Consider the following 15,040-nt stretch of genomic DNA (forward strand, 5'->3'; position numbering starts at 1 on the left):
AAGTCTGTCTTAAGGCCACTTACTTGCAATCTGATAAATATCTGGTTCCTCTCTTGCCAGCTTTTCTCTGGCAACATCAGCTATGGGTCCAAAGATAGTTACAGGCCTCAGAAACCCAGCTGGGGAGAAAGTCAAAGAAAAAATAACATAGTTTATACTTTTTCTTTCTTAAGCACATTGACATTAAATGGTATTAAGGTTAATCTATAAAAAATAAACTACCTTCTCGAAGAACAACTCTTTCATAGGCTGGAAACTTTGTTTGAACTGGCTGAGCTGACAAATCCTCTCTGCTCTTTCGAAGATTTCTCTTGGAACTGCGAAGACCCCGGAATCTCCAGAAGTCAGCACGGTCTCCCCCAGCTGTTTTCGGAAGTGTGTACTGTACACTGGCTAACTGCTCAGCCCTGGACAAGATAGAATACAGACAGATGGATAAATATATTTAAAAAAACAAAACGGAAAAAGATCCATAGATGAAACAAAATGTCAAAATACTAGACAGAATTTTACATGCAGTTTAAATCTTAATGGCTAAACTAAGATAAAGAAGTTTTGGAGCATCTGGGGGGGCTCAGTGGGTTAAGCATCTGACTCTTGATCTCAGTTCATATCTTGATCGTGAGTTCAAGCCCCACACTGGTCTCCACACTGAGCGTGGAGCCTACTTAAAATAAATAAAGGAATAACAAAAAAACAAAATAAAATAAAATAAAATGAGTTTGTACAACTAAGTCAGTCATAGAGTGAATTCAATGAAAACTGATTCTTTACATTGCCAAAATTTCCCAGTGGGATTCAAGTCTTCCATCATCATTTACTTAACTTATTCTATGAGGTATCTAAACATTCATACCTGTTCTTATTAGGGATGATGCCTCGTTCTACTTCTTTATGATTTTTGCCAATTCGAATAGCGAGCCAAGAGCCTAGTTTCCCATTGTACAAGGTATCCACAACACGGAACACTTCTCCTTTGTTAAAACTAAGTCCATAGGGAGATTCCTTTTCATATTCAAAATGGGTTCTAATATAGAAAGAATCTCCTACATCTGATTCTACGATGCGACGATAAACTAAAAGGAATCAAAACAAAAACATTATCAATAGCTAGGCAGATAAGAAATTACTCTGAATAGATAATGTGAAGATGCTGTAATAACAAAACCAACTGCATTCAACATATGTTGGATCCTTCCCCTGTGTGAGGTACCACATTAGGCATTCTATTTCATGTACAGCACCATTACCTCATGAAATAGGAATGCTTAGCACCTCCATTTTGCAGATGAGGAAAGTAATGCAGAAACAGATCAAGCAACTTGTCCAAAACCACACATAGTGCTATTTATATCATCTAACTTAATTTTGTTGCAAATATTACAAATATTCCCATTTTTCTAAATAAATGGTTCTCAAATGAGGGTAATTTTTCTCCCCCAGGGGATATTTCGCACTATCTGGAGACATTTTTGATTGGGTATGTGTGCTACTGGCATCTAGTGGATAGAGGCCAGGGATGTTTCTAGGCATCCTACAATGCATGGGTCAGCTCCTACAAAAAAGAATTATTTGGCCCAAAACGACAATTAGTGCCGAGGTTGAGAAACCCTGTTCTAACTGAAAAGTGTAGCTGCCTAATCAAAGAAAATTAGGCATTCTCTTTACTTAATGCTAACAAAAATGTATTGCTTAGACAACATTAGTAAAAAATTTGGAAGCTAACTGTACACTTTTGTATGGTTCTGACAGCTAATAAACAACTAGGATTTTTCTATGCCTTGTGAAGGGCTGGATAGCTACTTAAACTAGAATGTCATAAAGACTGGTTCTATAATCGTGCTTTCTAATGAGCATAGTGTAAGACTGTGCCTCTGAGTGACTTAAACTCTGACATTAACAAATTCATTTATCACTCAACTTTGAATGAATTATTTAAAAATGGAAATTAAAATCCCTATTTAAGTTCTCAGAATTCTATAGATTTTCTCCATTTTCTGACAGTATCTCACCATCTTTCTTCTTCTGAGCCAATATGGTCACTTCTTCTCCTTTAGGGAGGTCAAGTAGGAAAAGGACAGCTTCTTCTCTTATGATGTTTGTGAAATCTACATTGTTTACCTGTTAAAATACATTTCACAAATTACTCTTGGCCATATTTTAAGATTATGAAAATACTTAACTACACAGAAAAAAAAGATTCTCAGACTACCTAATTTGGAACTATCACAGCTTTCAGAGGGGAAAAACTGACTTTCCTTTGGAGAAAAATAATATAATTTAAAATACGTAGAAAGCAAGTAAAATGAGTAAAGGTGTAAATTCATTCAAAGAGTAGCCACAATGCATCCTGGCATTAATGGTCATCTACTGCAAAATCTAACCAATTTAGACCAAAAAGACAACTCCTAATTCCAAATATTTATTATTATAAACTCTCTGGCTTTAAGTTTTGAAATCATAAATTCCACGAATGTAACTTAAAACTAATATAATATTGTATACCAATATACCTCAACAAAAAAAGATTTTCTTTAATTTCCTGTGAATTTAGTAATAGAGTCTTACTTTTTACTAGTCTCTGAAAAAGAAGTCAGAAGGAAATAAGATAAAAAGAAACAGGGTATGCATTGTCCCAGCTCTGTAAAAGCATCTGTATGATGTAGGCTCACCGTCTGCAAAGTCAGTATGTACTTATATCAGAAGCTCTTAAGGACCAAAGGAAACTTATAAAAATGTTACTGGTGACTATATGCAGGATCACAGGTAGATTTTCTTCATTTTACCTTTTGAAAATTTTCCCCGTTAAAAAAAAAAATTAACATGCACTACTTTTATGATATAAAACAAAAGCAAATTATTAAGAAATAATTTTAAAATAATGTACATAAGGGTGCCTGGCTGGCTCAGTTGGTAGAGCATGTGACTCTTGAGCTCAGGGTTGTGAGTTTGAGCCCCATGTTGGGGGTAGAGCCTACTTAAAAAGGAAAATAAGAGCTTTAAAAAAATAAAATAAAATGATGTATGTATGCCCTGATGATTTCAAATAGGATATGAGGTGGTTAAGAGATAGGTCTGTTTAATTTCTTTAGTATAGTGAACATTCTCCATGTTGTGTCTGAGTACAATGTAAATATCACCAGGAGGAATGAAAGTACAGTGTCAGATGGAAGCCAGTAAGTCAAAGATGATAGCTTGACTTTCACAGAGGTCTGAAGGGAAAGGACAGATGGAGGACAATGACCACAGCAGCTGGCACAGTGGGGAGGGGACTCAGGCAGAGCTCAAAGTGAAGATTCTGATGGTGGGCTGCCGACATGAGCCCTCAAAATCGAGATGGAGACCTGTAGCAAGAGAGAAGCAGGGAGCTGCTGACATTCTCCAAGCTTTAGAAGAACCATTAAGGAAGACTGGACAAGAATTTACAAGATTAAAAGAGCACCAGAATGACAGTGTCAGGGAATCTAAGGAAGAAAGCACTTCAAGAAACATTACTTAAGACAGTCAAAACACTGCTAGGAAATAAAGGAAAACGAGGGCTGAGGGTGCCATTAGGTCGATGATGGCTTATGAAACTTCAGATTAAGCAGTGGTTATGATGGAAGCCAGACGATAAAACTTTAGGACAGTGATGACTGAAAAGGAAGCAGGACAGGGACTGACAACAATTTCAACAGCAAAAGGAGAGAAGTAAGACAGTGGAGGATGAACGAAGAGCCAGAAGAGAGAGAAAGAGAAAAACATGAGCAAAGCAGCAAGGTTCTGATCTGGAGACTGAATCCAGGACAGGGGGCAGGAGGTAGCCAAATGCAGGAAGACCTGAACAGAGGTGGCAATGACAGTCTGCGCTGGAGAGGTGGAGCAAACAGGAACTCACATTTAATAGATGATGATCTTCTGGTTAAAACAGGACATAGTTTATCTGCCAAGAGATTTGGATGTTTTAAGGAGACAGATAAAGATGATACTATATGACTGGACAGCATCGCTTATGGCAAAGATAGAAAAACAACAACATCAAAAGAAAAGAGACCACACCTAAGCTGGGCTTTCTGACTCCTGTAACTGGTCCTGTCTCTTGTGGGGTATGAAGCTTCAGAGCCAAGGCAGTTGACACATTTGCCCGATGGACACCCCATTTCCTTGCATGTGAGCCATCCCCAGGGTAAAGAAAGTCCCACAGAGCTATGTGGACTGCTGCAAGGACTGCTCCCTCTCTCATGGGAGAGGAACAACTGGTGGTAAGTTGTGGCCCATGTCAGTCTTGCCAGCCTGAATGTCTAGTTGAACTTAAAAAGACTACTTGGTGGATATTATATGGATCTAAGGCCTATTTTTTTTTTTTTTTTTTTTTTGGTAGGTTTTACGAACATCAGAGATTAAAATGAAACCAGAGGATCACACTCTGTAGTTACACATATCACAGCAATAAACAAGAGCAAATGCAGAAACGGGAAGGGACGAGGCCAATATAACCAAGACCAGACGGATTCCTCATCTGAATGGTTATTTGGTTCAAAAGACTGTGACTTAAGATTACAACTGAATTATAATAATAGGTTTGCTGTATTTGATGTCTTTCTCTAAAGATCTAAGTACTTTCAAACCATATCTCTGATATACTGACATACCCTGAGAATTTGATCACCCTCTTCTAAGCCTTCTTTGGCTGCAGGGCTATCTTCTAGAACACCAGCTACAAATATTCCAACATCATTTCCACCAGCCAGGCGCAGACCCACACTATCTCCTTTTCTGAATTTTACCAATTTCATGCTGGGCCTGTTAAAACAAATATTTTATTTGAAACGGTTAAAAGAAGCTTGAAAAGTTACAGTAAACTGCTACAATGAAAACCACACTCAGAATGAAACAAAGGACCATCATCTCTGAAATTCCCCTCATACCACTAATTTACTGAATACAATTTAGTATTAGAATTCCAAATCAGCTTTCCTGGCACTTTCTTTTATTCTCTGATTAATAAGTTTTAAAAATATCTGAATTTAATATGCAATTATGGTTTTACAACTAATTTATAAAACTACTTTATAAAAACAATGTTTTCCCAACTCTTAGTGTCTTGGATGCATGTGGGGCATTTGCAATGGTTAAAAACATCTTCCTTTTTTTCCATTCCAATTCATACCATATCACCTATACAGAATAACTGAGAAGTACTGTTTTTCAAAGGTAGAAACTGAGGCATAAATTGACAAATTTTCCTAATACCAGGGAATCAAAATCAATCAACAAAAGACTAATTTGATGATCAAGATGGTTTGAAATTTACATCTCAATCTCTCCATTGTGATCGCCACATCCAAGAGATAGTGGTTTTTAAACTTGGCAGTTGGTGCACTCTGACACAGATCACTTACTCTGCAGTCCCTTTGAATTTTAAATAAAAAACTTATCATCCTTCAGCCTTTCTGGATTAGTCACATATTCAATCTCTGCCCTTTTCTTACTAGACAGAGAATGGAAAAGGAACTAATGTATGCACGTTCTTTTATAATCAGTGTAGTGCCAAAACCTTGCAATAGTCCTTAAAAACTAAAGGATGTCTTAAAAGAATGGGTAGGGAGAAACGGTAATTACAAACTACACTTTAAGGTAATTAATTACAAATTACATACATAATTACAAATTACCCATCTAGGTTTCCGTAACTCTCCCACTTTTCTAGTCAAGAAGACACACAATTCTGTTACCTATTCTGACATGAAGTGCAGAAAAAGTCCCTTTCCTCTTAATTCACTAAGTAACAATGAACAAATGATTAGAAGCCAATGAAAGTAAAAAACACAAATCAAATAAATGAATAAATGAGTTGAGGAAGGAGGGGAGGGGGTCTAATTCTTTTAAAACAACTAAAGACCACCTTAAGCTTTTAGATCTTATAAGGTATTCACACGTGTCCCATTTCCTTACCTAGAACGAACATTTACCACATGTAAACATCAGAGCCTGTAGGTTAGATGAAGTCACTCACTGTCAGGGTTGATGGCACCCTTGGTCCCTCCATGAAAGTACTGGCCAGTGTTACCATGGGCCATGTGAATCATTTAGCTGTGATAGTGTCCACTTTTCCAGGTCCTCTCCCAAACCAACTGTACAGAGAGCTTTTTTAAATACTTCCTCAAAGTCCTTGAGACTCCAGGTCCCTGGTAGGCCTTTTGTAACACGCACTGATATAGTAAAAATCATTGATTGTAGTCTGCATCCCTTAGTAAAATCTGTCTTTTTAAAGGACAGCTTTAGGCCCAGTCTCAGTGTCATGTACCCCAGATGACTGACATTTTATATTCTGCTTTACCGGTGTTACATCAACTACTTGCAATAACAAAAAGTAAATCCATTAACCACTTCTGTCCCAAATCCAGTCACTGGATTTGAATGAATAACCAAATGTTTCCTGGCTCAGCCCACAACCTCAAATCCTCTTTAGTGTCTGTTCTTCAGGGCTCTCTTGAGAAATAGGTCTCTGGAATTAATCATCTCAGTTTTCTTAAACCTTAAAGAGTTATAAAATCTTCCAAGCAATTCTGAAGAAAAGGAAAAAGGAAACTATTCCTTCATAATTTATAAAATTTTGCATTATCAGTTATCTGATATTAACACAATATATAATTTTAATCTTGTGTCTTACCCATCTATTTCAGTTCTTTCTATCTAGCTGGGTCTTGCAGTAACAACCCAATTTCCTTAAGCAAAGAAAACAGGTAAGAGTAGGGGTCTACTCACTTAAAAGTTTGGTTATTTTGAATTACTCACATCATGTCCCTTTCACCACACAGGCAACAAAAGACTAATTTGATGATCAAGATGGTTTGAAATTTACATCTCAATCTCATTAAGTATAAAACAGAACAGTAAAAGGTGTGGAATATAAAAAACGTACTTTTGAGTTGCTAACTAATCTAGAACAGGTTTTCAACCAAGGGTGATTCTGTCCCCAAGAAACATTTGGCGAAGTCTGGAGACATTTTTGGTTGTTACAACTGGGAGGTGCTACTGGCAGCTGGTAGTCAGGGATGCTGCTCAACATTCCACAGTGTGAAGGACAGTCCACCACAATAAACAAGGACCCAACCCAAAATATCAACAGTGTTAAAATGGAGAAACACTGGTGTTTGTTTTTTTAAATGCTAGGGCAATAGAAAACTCGTGAAAATTCTGATTTCTAAGCAGAAAACAATTTTTTAATTTTTGTAATTCCCAACCTAAAAACTAGGTAGGTGACAGTGGTGAGAAAGTCAACATCCAAAGTTTCTTTTTTGTTCACTAATCTCTAATTCTATCATATAAATAATGTGAAATAAAACCTTAATCATAGCATTAAGTGGTATACACTCTTTTAAAAAGGATATGCAATATGGTTCTCAACTGAATTCTCACTTTAAATAATGCTGAATAATGGAAAGAGAAGACAACACAAGTTTATAATCGCATTACCGGAGAATCCCATCTTCATGAGTTGAATTAGGTAGGACACCATCAGACGGACTGACAGGTAAGTCCACATCTGGTTGTCCAACTTGAGCATACACAGGCTTTGGTTCTAAAAGAAAGAAATTTAAAAATTGTGCAGGAAGCACTTTATTAAAAACTGGAATAATAATGTAAGCAACCCAGAAAATACCAAACAATAAAAAGCCCGCAAAATATATATATAAGAATTCATCAACAAAAATATAAGCTCAGAAAACCTGATAAGGAACATATATATATATTTTAAAGTACAGAGTACAGTTATAAATTCTGATGTCTTTATAGCAAGTATGCACATTACATGGTTACCTGTGCCTTCCCAAGCTTCAGCTGTTAGGGTCTGAAAAATCTGTGGGTGGGGGACAGGGAGAGGAGGAAGAAGAGGAAAAAGAGAAGAAGAGAGAATCCCTACATTTCTTTAAGACAGTCAAAGCAGCCTTCTTCACTGTGGTAAAATTTGTTTTCAAATATCTACATTCTTGCTACTGAACAAGCAGAGTAAAAAGATTTGAGAGAAAAAATTGAGAGACAATAGAACCCAAATCTCCTGGCCTTTCAAACAAATGGATCTTGTCTGGTCTCACATACATCTCTACAGTGTATAACTTCTAGTGTTTATGAAAACACTTTCAACAGGTAAAATAACTTAAAAATTTTTAAGCCAATCTAATATTTCTCCTAAATAAGCACTGGTGAAGAACAACTTTACTCATTGTGAATAGCTGCTAACTATGAATAATTTCTATCCAGAAAAATTTTTTAAAAACTCATGAAAGCCTACTGATCCATGCCAACCTCATACCCATAAGGAATATGTTGTAAGTCAAATACAGAAAAATTCAAACACATGTAGTAGGAAAAGCAGTAGTAGTAACTGTAGAAGTAACAATAACCATAATCACTGAAACATCTTTAAATTGTCTGTAAATTCTGACAATTATTTTATTTAATCTGATTGCAAATATTTTCTGAATGTAGTATTTTGCTAGGCTTACCTGGAAGAGTGGGTGCTTGTTTCTCATTTCTCTCAACTACAACTTCTTCTACCGTTTTAGGCGTATGATCATCTGCATGCTTCACAGGAGTTGAGACAGCCCCGGGTTTAGAAATTCTCTCTTCCTCTCTGCTCCGGAGACTACACATTATTTTATAAAATTTAAAAAATTATGAGCATAAAGATGACTGTGAAAATCATTTGTAAGAGAACAGTCTAAGAACAATCAAGCAAACTTTGAAAAACAATGACAAGGGATTTGCTCTAACAGCTATCAAAATATTATAAAAACCTAGTAAAACTGGAGTGGTATTGCCACAGAAATAGAAAAACAGATCAAAGTAACAAAACAGAAAATAGATGAATCTATTTCCCAGTAGTAAAATTTATTATGGAAGTGGCAGTTCAAAATTGTCAGAAAACATGTTATTTATTTAATAAATGATGTTAGGACAAATGTCCACAAATTTAGAAAGATTAGATCTCTATGCATATTAATGACAAAAATGCGATATCAGATGGAACTTAAGTCCAAAATATATTTTTTAAAAATCTGTATCATCGAAAATAGTGGACTGTTAAAAGTAAAACTCAACCCTCATACACCAACAACAGTGATTACATAGAAATGCAGGTAATTAAAAAATATATATATATTATTTTTTGGTTATGCCAAATGAGGTTTTTTTAGTTCAAACAGCTGAAATACGAGCTATTTCATATAGTTCGACCTCAGATATGTAATGAGTTTAATACCTTCATATTTACATATTGACCAATTTATATATTGGCCTAACAACACATATATATTTGTATATATATATTTGATATTTAGAACATATAAGGAACTATAAATCAGTTTAAAGGAGACAATTCAAGAGAAAAATGAGTATTTGGAAGAGACAATTCACCAAAAATATATACAAATAACAATAAACATGAAAATATGTTCACACTCACACCAGTAACAAGGAAAATGCACATTAAAATAGAGCTTTTAATTATCTCATCATTCATGCGACCTTTCACACGATAATATAAAACACAGGGAAGGACATGGAGAAACAGGTACTCATACAGGGATGGTAAAATAAATATAAATAAGTACAACTATTTAAGGGCAAAATGGGAGTTACTTATTGAAACAAAAAAGGCAAACATGCAAAAACCTGTAATTCCACTTCTAGGTTTATCCTAGAGAAACTATACATACATGTCCAAGAATGCATTTTTTCCAAACTTTTTGTTATGGAAAATTCCAAACATGCATAGTAATGCAGAGAACAGTATCATAAAAATCTCCTGTATTTCAAAAATTTTCAACATTCTATCAGCAATTCAATTTGAGGCTAACAGTACCTTAACACCCAAACCTTGACAATGACAGGACAAACAGAGAAAACAATAAATATTTTAAGCTATAAATGGAGGAAAAAATTCTAAATAAAATGCTAGCTAAGGGAATACAGTAATGTATTAAAAGATCATTTTACAATGATCACAGCAGGGTTATTTCACAAGTATATGGCTGGCTTAACATTAAGAATCTATCACATAATTCATTATTACATCCAAATATTATAAGAAAAAAGTATCGGTCAAACAGCAATGTGAAAAAAAATTCATCAGCCATTCCTAACAAAAATCACAAATAAAGCAAAAATACAGGCAATACAATTAATAATGAGACTATTTTCCAAAACCAAAAGCCAAGACCATATTAAACAGGGAAATGCTGAATGTATCTACACTAAAATCAGTAATAACACACAGTGATACCTGCCAATACTATGGTTATTTACCACTATTTTGAAGACTCAGATGATATAATCATGAGATAACAGGCTTGAAATACTGAGGAGAATTTTAGTGAGTATAAAAGAATACAAAACAAATTATATAAAGAAAATTATAATTACATTAAAAAAAATCAACAGACTTTCCTCAATGTCCTCTATAATCAGAAGAAATGAAAGGGAAAAGTATGCCAGCAACAATAGCATCAGAAACTGTAAAACGCCTGGAGAGAATCTGTACAATCTTAGATAGGGGGATAAGTAAGATAAACATCCAGAAGCCATAAAGATGAAAACATTTCACTTTTAAAAATGTTTAATTGCACAGGAAAAGATATTATAAAGACTTATATTTACAACGCACTCCCCAAAAGAGCTACTATTGACTGATGAAGAAATGAAAAAGAACAACACAACAGAAAAATGAGCAACAGAAAATGAACCTGGCAATTCACTAAGGAAGCAATACTATATATAAAATACTATAATACTATAATAATAATAATCTCATAAAAGATGCTCAGCTCCACTAATCAGGAAACCATCAATTGAAAATAAGGAGTTACCAATTTGCAACCATCAGATTGATAAACATGGAATTCTGAGAAACAAGTGTAGTCTCAAACATTACTTCTGGAAAGTAATCGGCATTATCCATGAAAATTTAAAAATAATACCAATATACTCTTTAATGACTTCAGAAATAAAAAGAGCCAGTATATGAAATCATGGACAAAGATGCTTATACAACAGTGATTGCACAAAGACCTAGAAACAGAATTTCCATAATATGTAAAGTTTCTCATCAAAAGAATAAGATGGAAGGATGTTCACCCTGTATTGTTAAGTAAAATTAGTTAGCTGGAAAATAGTGTGCAGAGTCTGACCTTCTTTAATTAATTAAAAACACACACAGAACAACCTTCTTGGGTCCCCTACCTCCTCGGGAGCTCTGTATATCTCACTTTGCTATCACTCAATAAACCTTGCTTTGCTGCTGACAAAAAAATAATATGATATAATATAATATAATAATAAAATCACAAACTCTATATATGATACTTTTATTTGTAAAAGTATGTGTAACTATGGAGAAAGGTTTAATTCAAGAGCAATGGGAAATGGGGTAAGGTGGAGTTGACCTATTTTACTCATTCTAATAAGCATACGTTGCTTTTATAATTGAAGACAAAAACTAACATATTAAAATAAGTTACAATGAAAGAGAGCTATATGTAAAAACATGAGAATAACTCTGAAACAAGATGTGAAGCACAAACTGCAGAGTATCTATGGTGTGACATCAAGAGGTGTCTCCATAGCTCTATACAAACACACATGCATGCACATGCCCAAACAGGCAACAGTGTTTCCCCCGAGAGGGAGAAGTAGACAAAACCGAACCCAAGTGGAATTTGAGGTTTACCTATACTATTTCAATTTTTACAACAAAGAATATATACATATTACTTACGGAGTAAAGATTGAAATGTTTTAAAATATTGTAAAACAATGTTCATTTCAAAATAATGTTTATATTTTTAAATGTAATTAAGTCTAACTTTAAACAAAGAATTTGGTTCTATTAATGCATATTATTATTTTTTTTTTTTTGAAGATTTTATTTATTTATCTGAGACAGAGAGAATGAGAGAGACAGAGAGCACATGAGAGGGGGGAAGGTCAGAGGGAGAAGCAGGCTCCCTGCCGAGCAGGGAGCCCGATGCGGGACTCGATCCAGGGACTCCAGGATCATGACCTGAGCCGAAGGCAGTCGCTTAACCAACTGAGCCACCCAGGCGCCCCTATTAATGCATATTATTAGCAGTCTCTTATCAAGAAAAAGTTTCTTCAGTTACCCTCCTGAAAAGATAAAACATAGGCTTTTCATAGTTTCTATTTTCTATTCACTTAACTATTCTATGGGGGTGTACTCTAGTTTTAAGTTATGTATATTAATATGAGCTGCATGTAGGTAAAACAGTCTTTTAGGAAGAACTATAAAAGTCAAGGTATTTTCTAAATCAAACCAGAATGAACTATTTTTAAATCATAAAAGGTCAAAATTTTTAGCCACTGCTTATGTAATAAAATCTCGTGTACAATTAGTCCAAGGATAAATACAATTAAGCTTTATCCCCAAACTGCTCTAGGCACTTCAGAGTGTAAAGGGCAGTACAAAATAGAAGATCCTCCTTATATTCTTTATTTTGCATTAAAAAATGCAAATGATATATTACAAATACGAACATTTTAAAGAGAATGAGATTAAAGAATGCATAATTTTAATAGTTTTACAGATTTATTGCTCTGCAACAAGCAAATTTTAAACTGCTTTAAAAAGATCTAAAAACAAATATTTACAATTGATTTTCTTTCTTATAACTTAAACTTCCTAAATTTAAAATAATTGACATTAATGATAACTACCATCTTGGTAACTTAGAATCAATTATAATACTTTAATGTAAACATCCTCCGTAATGATAACCAACAAGTTTTCATTTGTTGTGCAATAGGGCTCCATCACATAAAACTGCCAGTATTTTCATCTTCGGTTAATTATCATCCCGTATTGCCCATCACCTTTTTTCTTCCCCCTGTAACAACTGTTATGACTTAAATAACATTTCAGGCGGATGGAACTCATATTATTCTATGAAATCTTTCATACAATTAATATTTGGAGTATTACTACTCTCTTTAGTGCATTTCTGTTATCTACCAAAAGATGGAGGCATTATTCAATAATACACGTAGATCAGGAGCAGTGTTGTTAACAGGATTATGAAGCAAGTCGTCTATGTAACTGTAAATTTTCTAAAATCCGTATTAAATGAAATGAGGTAAAATCAGTGAATACACTTTATTTAACCCACTACATCCAAAATACTATTTCATTAGGTAATGAAATTATTAATGAGGTAATTTACATCTTTTTGTGTGTGTGCTCAGTCATCAAAATCCAATGTGTTATTTCACACTTAAAATACATCTCAATTTGGACTGGCCACATTTCAAACACTCAGCAACCACATGTGGTTAGCTAGTAGCAACAATGTTGGGCAATGCAGATCTACAGTTACAGTACAGGAATAAAATAATCAAATTTTCCAAACATTTAAAAAGTTCTATTATGAGCAAATGTGATCATTATGTCTACTGCAAGACAAAAACTGAATTCGTCTATAATCAGTGGCACTTATCAAAAGAAACTGGCGAGGCTGTGACATTGAAAACACATTTTCCTCAAATCTTCCGTACATGATTCTACCCAACTGGCTCTGAAATAATATCTAAGTTTTACAAAAAAAAAAAAAGAATTTTTTTTTTTTTTTTGCTATTAAGAGGAAGGCTGACTTTATTTTATACAAAAACCACTTCTGTCCTGAGTCAGACTCATGTTTATCCACATACTCTGGCTCCGAGTAGCCGAGACGGACATTTCAGACATTCTCAAGGACCTCAAGATCCTCTTAAGGGCATTTCTGTTTTCCCCTGGAGGGTAGGAGACAGGGTTTATTTTCCAGAGTTTTCATTTGTACATCAATCTAATGGCAGTGATCCATTTATCTAGAAGCTCTGGGCTGGTTAAAAACTCTATGGAAGACAGTTGTTAAGAGATGGGGTGGAACACGGTCTCTGAAGAGTTTTTACAGTTCACATAAATGAATTCATTGTAAACAGCCTTCTTTAAGCCTTATCCAGTCAACTGTGTAAACTGGGTAGCAGAGTAACATACACTCTTATCAGATCAGCAAGGAATAACAAATTGTTTTAAGTGAAAAACTTCAGGTATAAGTAAAATCACAAGCGTTTGGGCCTATAGGTAGAGGGCAGGCGGCTTGGTCAGGGGATCTCCCTCTGGGTTCTGGTGTGTGTCCCCTCAGCAGGCTCCTGCAGCACATAGCAGTCAGCAGTTTTCCCCAGTGGCTCCCTAGGATGGTTTTGCAGTAAAGGTCTCTCACAAGATACTTGCCCAGGAAACTCCTGTTCCAAGCACTCTACAGGGAAAAGTTCCTGCAAGTTCTTCTGGTGACACACCAGAGCCAAATTCTCTGCCATTCAGTGAGCTATGCACGGGTGTGCCTTTTCCAACATGGCTAGCTCTGAGCCCTAGGGATGGGTTGGGGAGCCTCTTCTTTGGCATTCCATCACAGCACCAGGGGGAGTGGATGTTCCTATACCCGATTCTTATATTCTTTAGTGTTCCCTTTACTTCTTACTAGCTAATCCTTTGTTACTCCAATCCTGTTATATTTAATCTCTTTATATTAAACTTGCTGGGTTCACTCCGCATTCAGCTTTCTGTCTTGACAGGACCCTCTTTGACAAAACATGCCAGACTGCCAGTTCTTCATGCAGCCTTCTTTTATGCTTCTAGCTCTCAAACACCTTCTCAACTGACTGGTCAGTCATGCCTTATTTTAAAAATGACCCTAATATAGGAAATAAACTTGAGGCTTGACCATTCACTCCAGTAAAACCTTCTTTTATAAAACCAACTTCAAACTCCTACTACATAGTAAATGACTTACCCTAAAAAAGGGATTTATACTTTTTCAGAAACTCACTTATTGCATAAAGGGAGGCAAGACCTATAGAACCTAGGATGAAAACAAAAACGAGATACTAATTCCTTTAAAGGCTACTGGCTATCTCAGTCATAATTATCAATAAAGATATGTTTAGAAATTAACTTAACCATATCCCACAGGTTTTCTCCAGTAACAGGAGAGTTCAGCCGGGAGGGCTA

General features: G+C 35.2%; 1 protein-coding gene across 3 annotated transcripts in view; it reads right to left on the reverse strand.

The window, feature by feature from the left end:
• Positions 1 to 15,040, reverse strand: part of TJP1 (tight junction protein 1) — a 106,155-nt gene that overhangs the window by 28,723 nt on the left and 62,392 nt on the right. For all 3 annotated transcript variants that reach the window (XM_021680641.2, XM_021680639.2, XM_021680643.2), the window contains exons 9-15: positions 8,490 to 8,629; positions 7,459 to 7,564; positions 4,632 to 4,782; positions 2,013 to 2,121; positions 857 to 1,076; positions 223 to 407; positions 24 to 119 (exon numbers count right to left, since the gene is read on the reverse strand). In XM_021680641.2, the coding sequence (XP_021536316.1) occupies positions 24 to 119; positions 223 to 407; positions 857 to 1,076; positions 2,013 to 2,121; positions 4,632 to 4,782; positions 7,459 to 7,564; positions 8,490 to 8,629 (1,007 nt within the window). The remainder of the gene's footprint in view (positions 1 to 23; positions 120 to 222; positions 408 to 856; positions 1,077 to 2,012; positions 2,122 to 4,631; positions 4,783 to 7,458; positions 7,565 to 8,489; positions 8,630 to 15,040) is intronic.

The sequence above is a fragment of the Neomonachus schauinslandi genome, chromosome 9 (genome assembly GCF_002201575.2).
Source record: "Neomonachus schauinslandi chromosome 9, ASM220157v2, whole genome shotgun sequence".
Classification (NCBI taxonomy): Eukaryota; Metazoa; Chordata; class Mammalia; order Carnivora; family Phocidae; genus Neomonachus; species Neomonachus schauinslandi.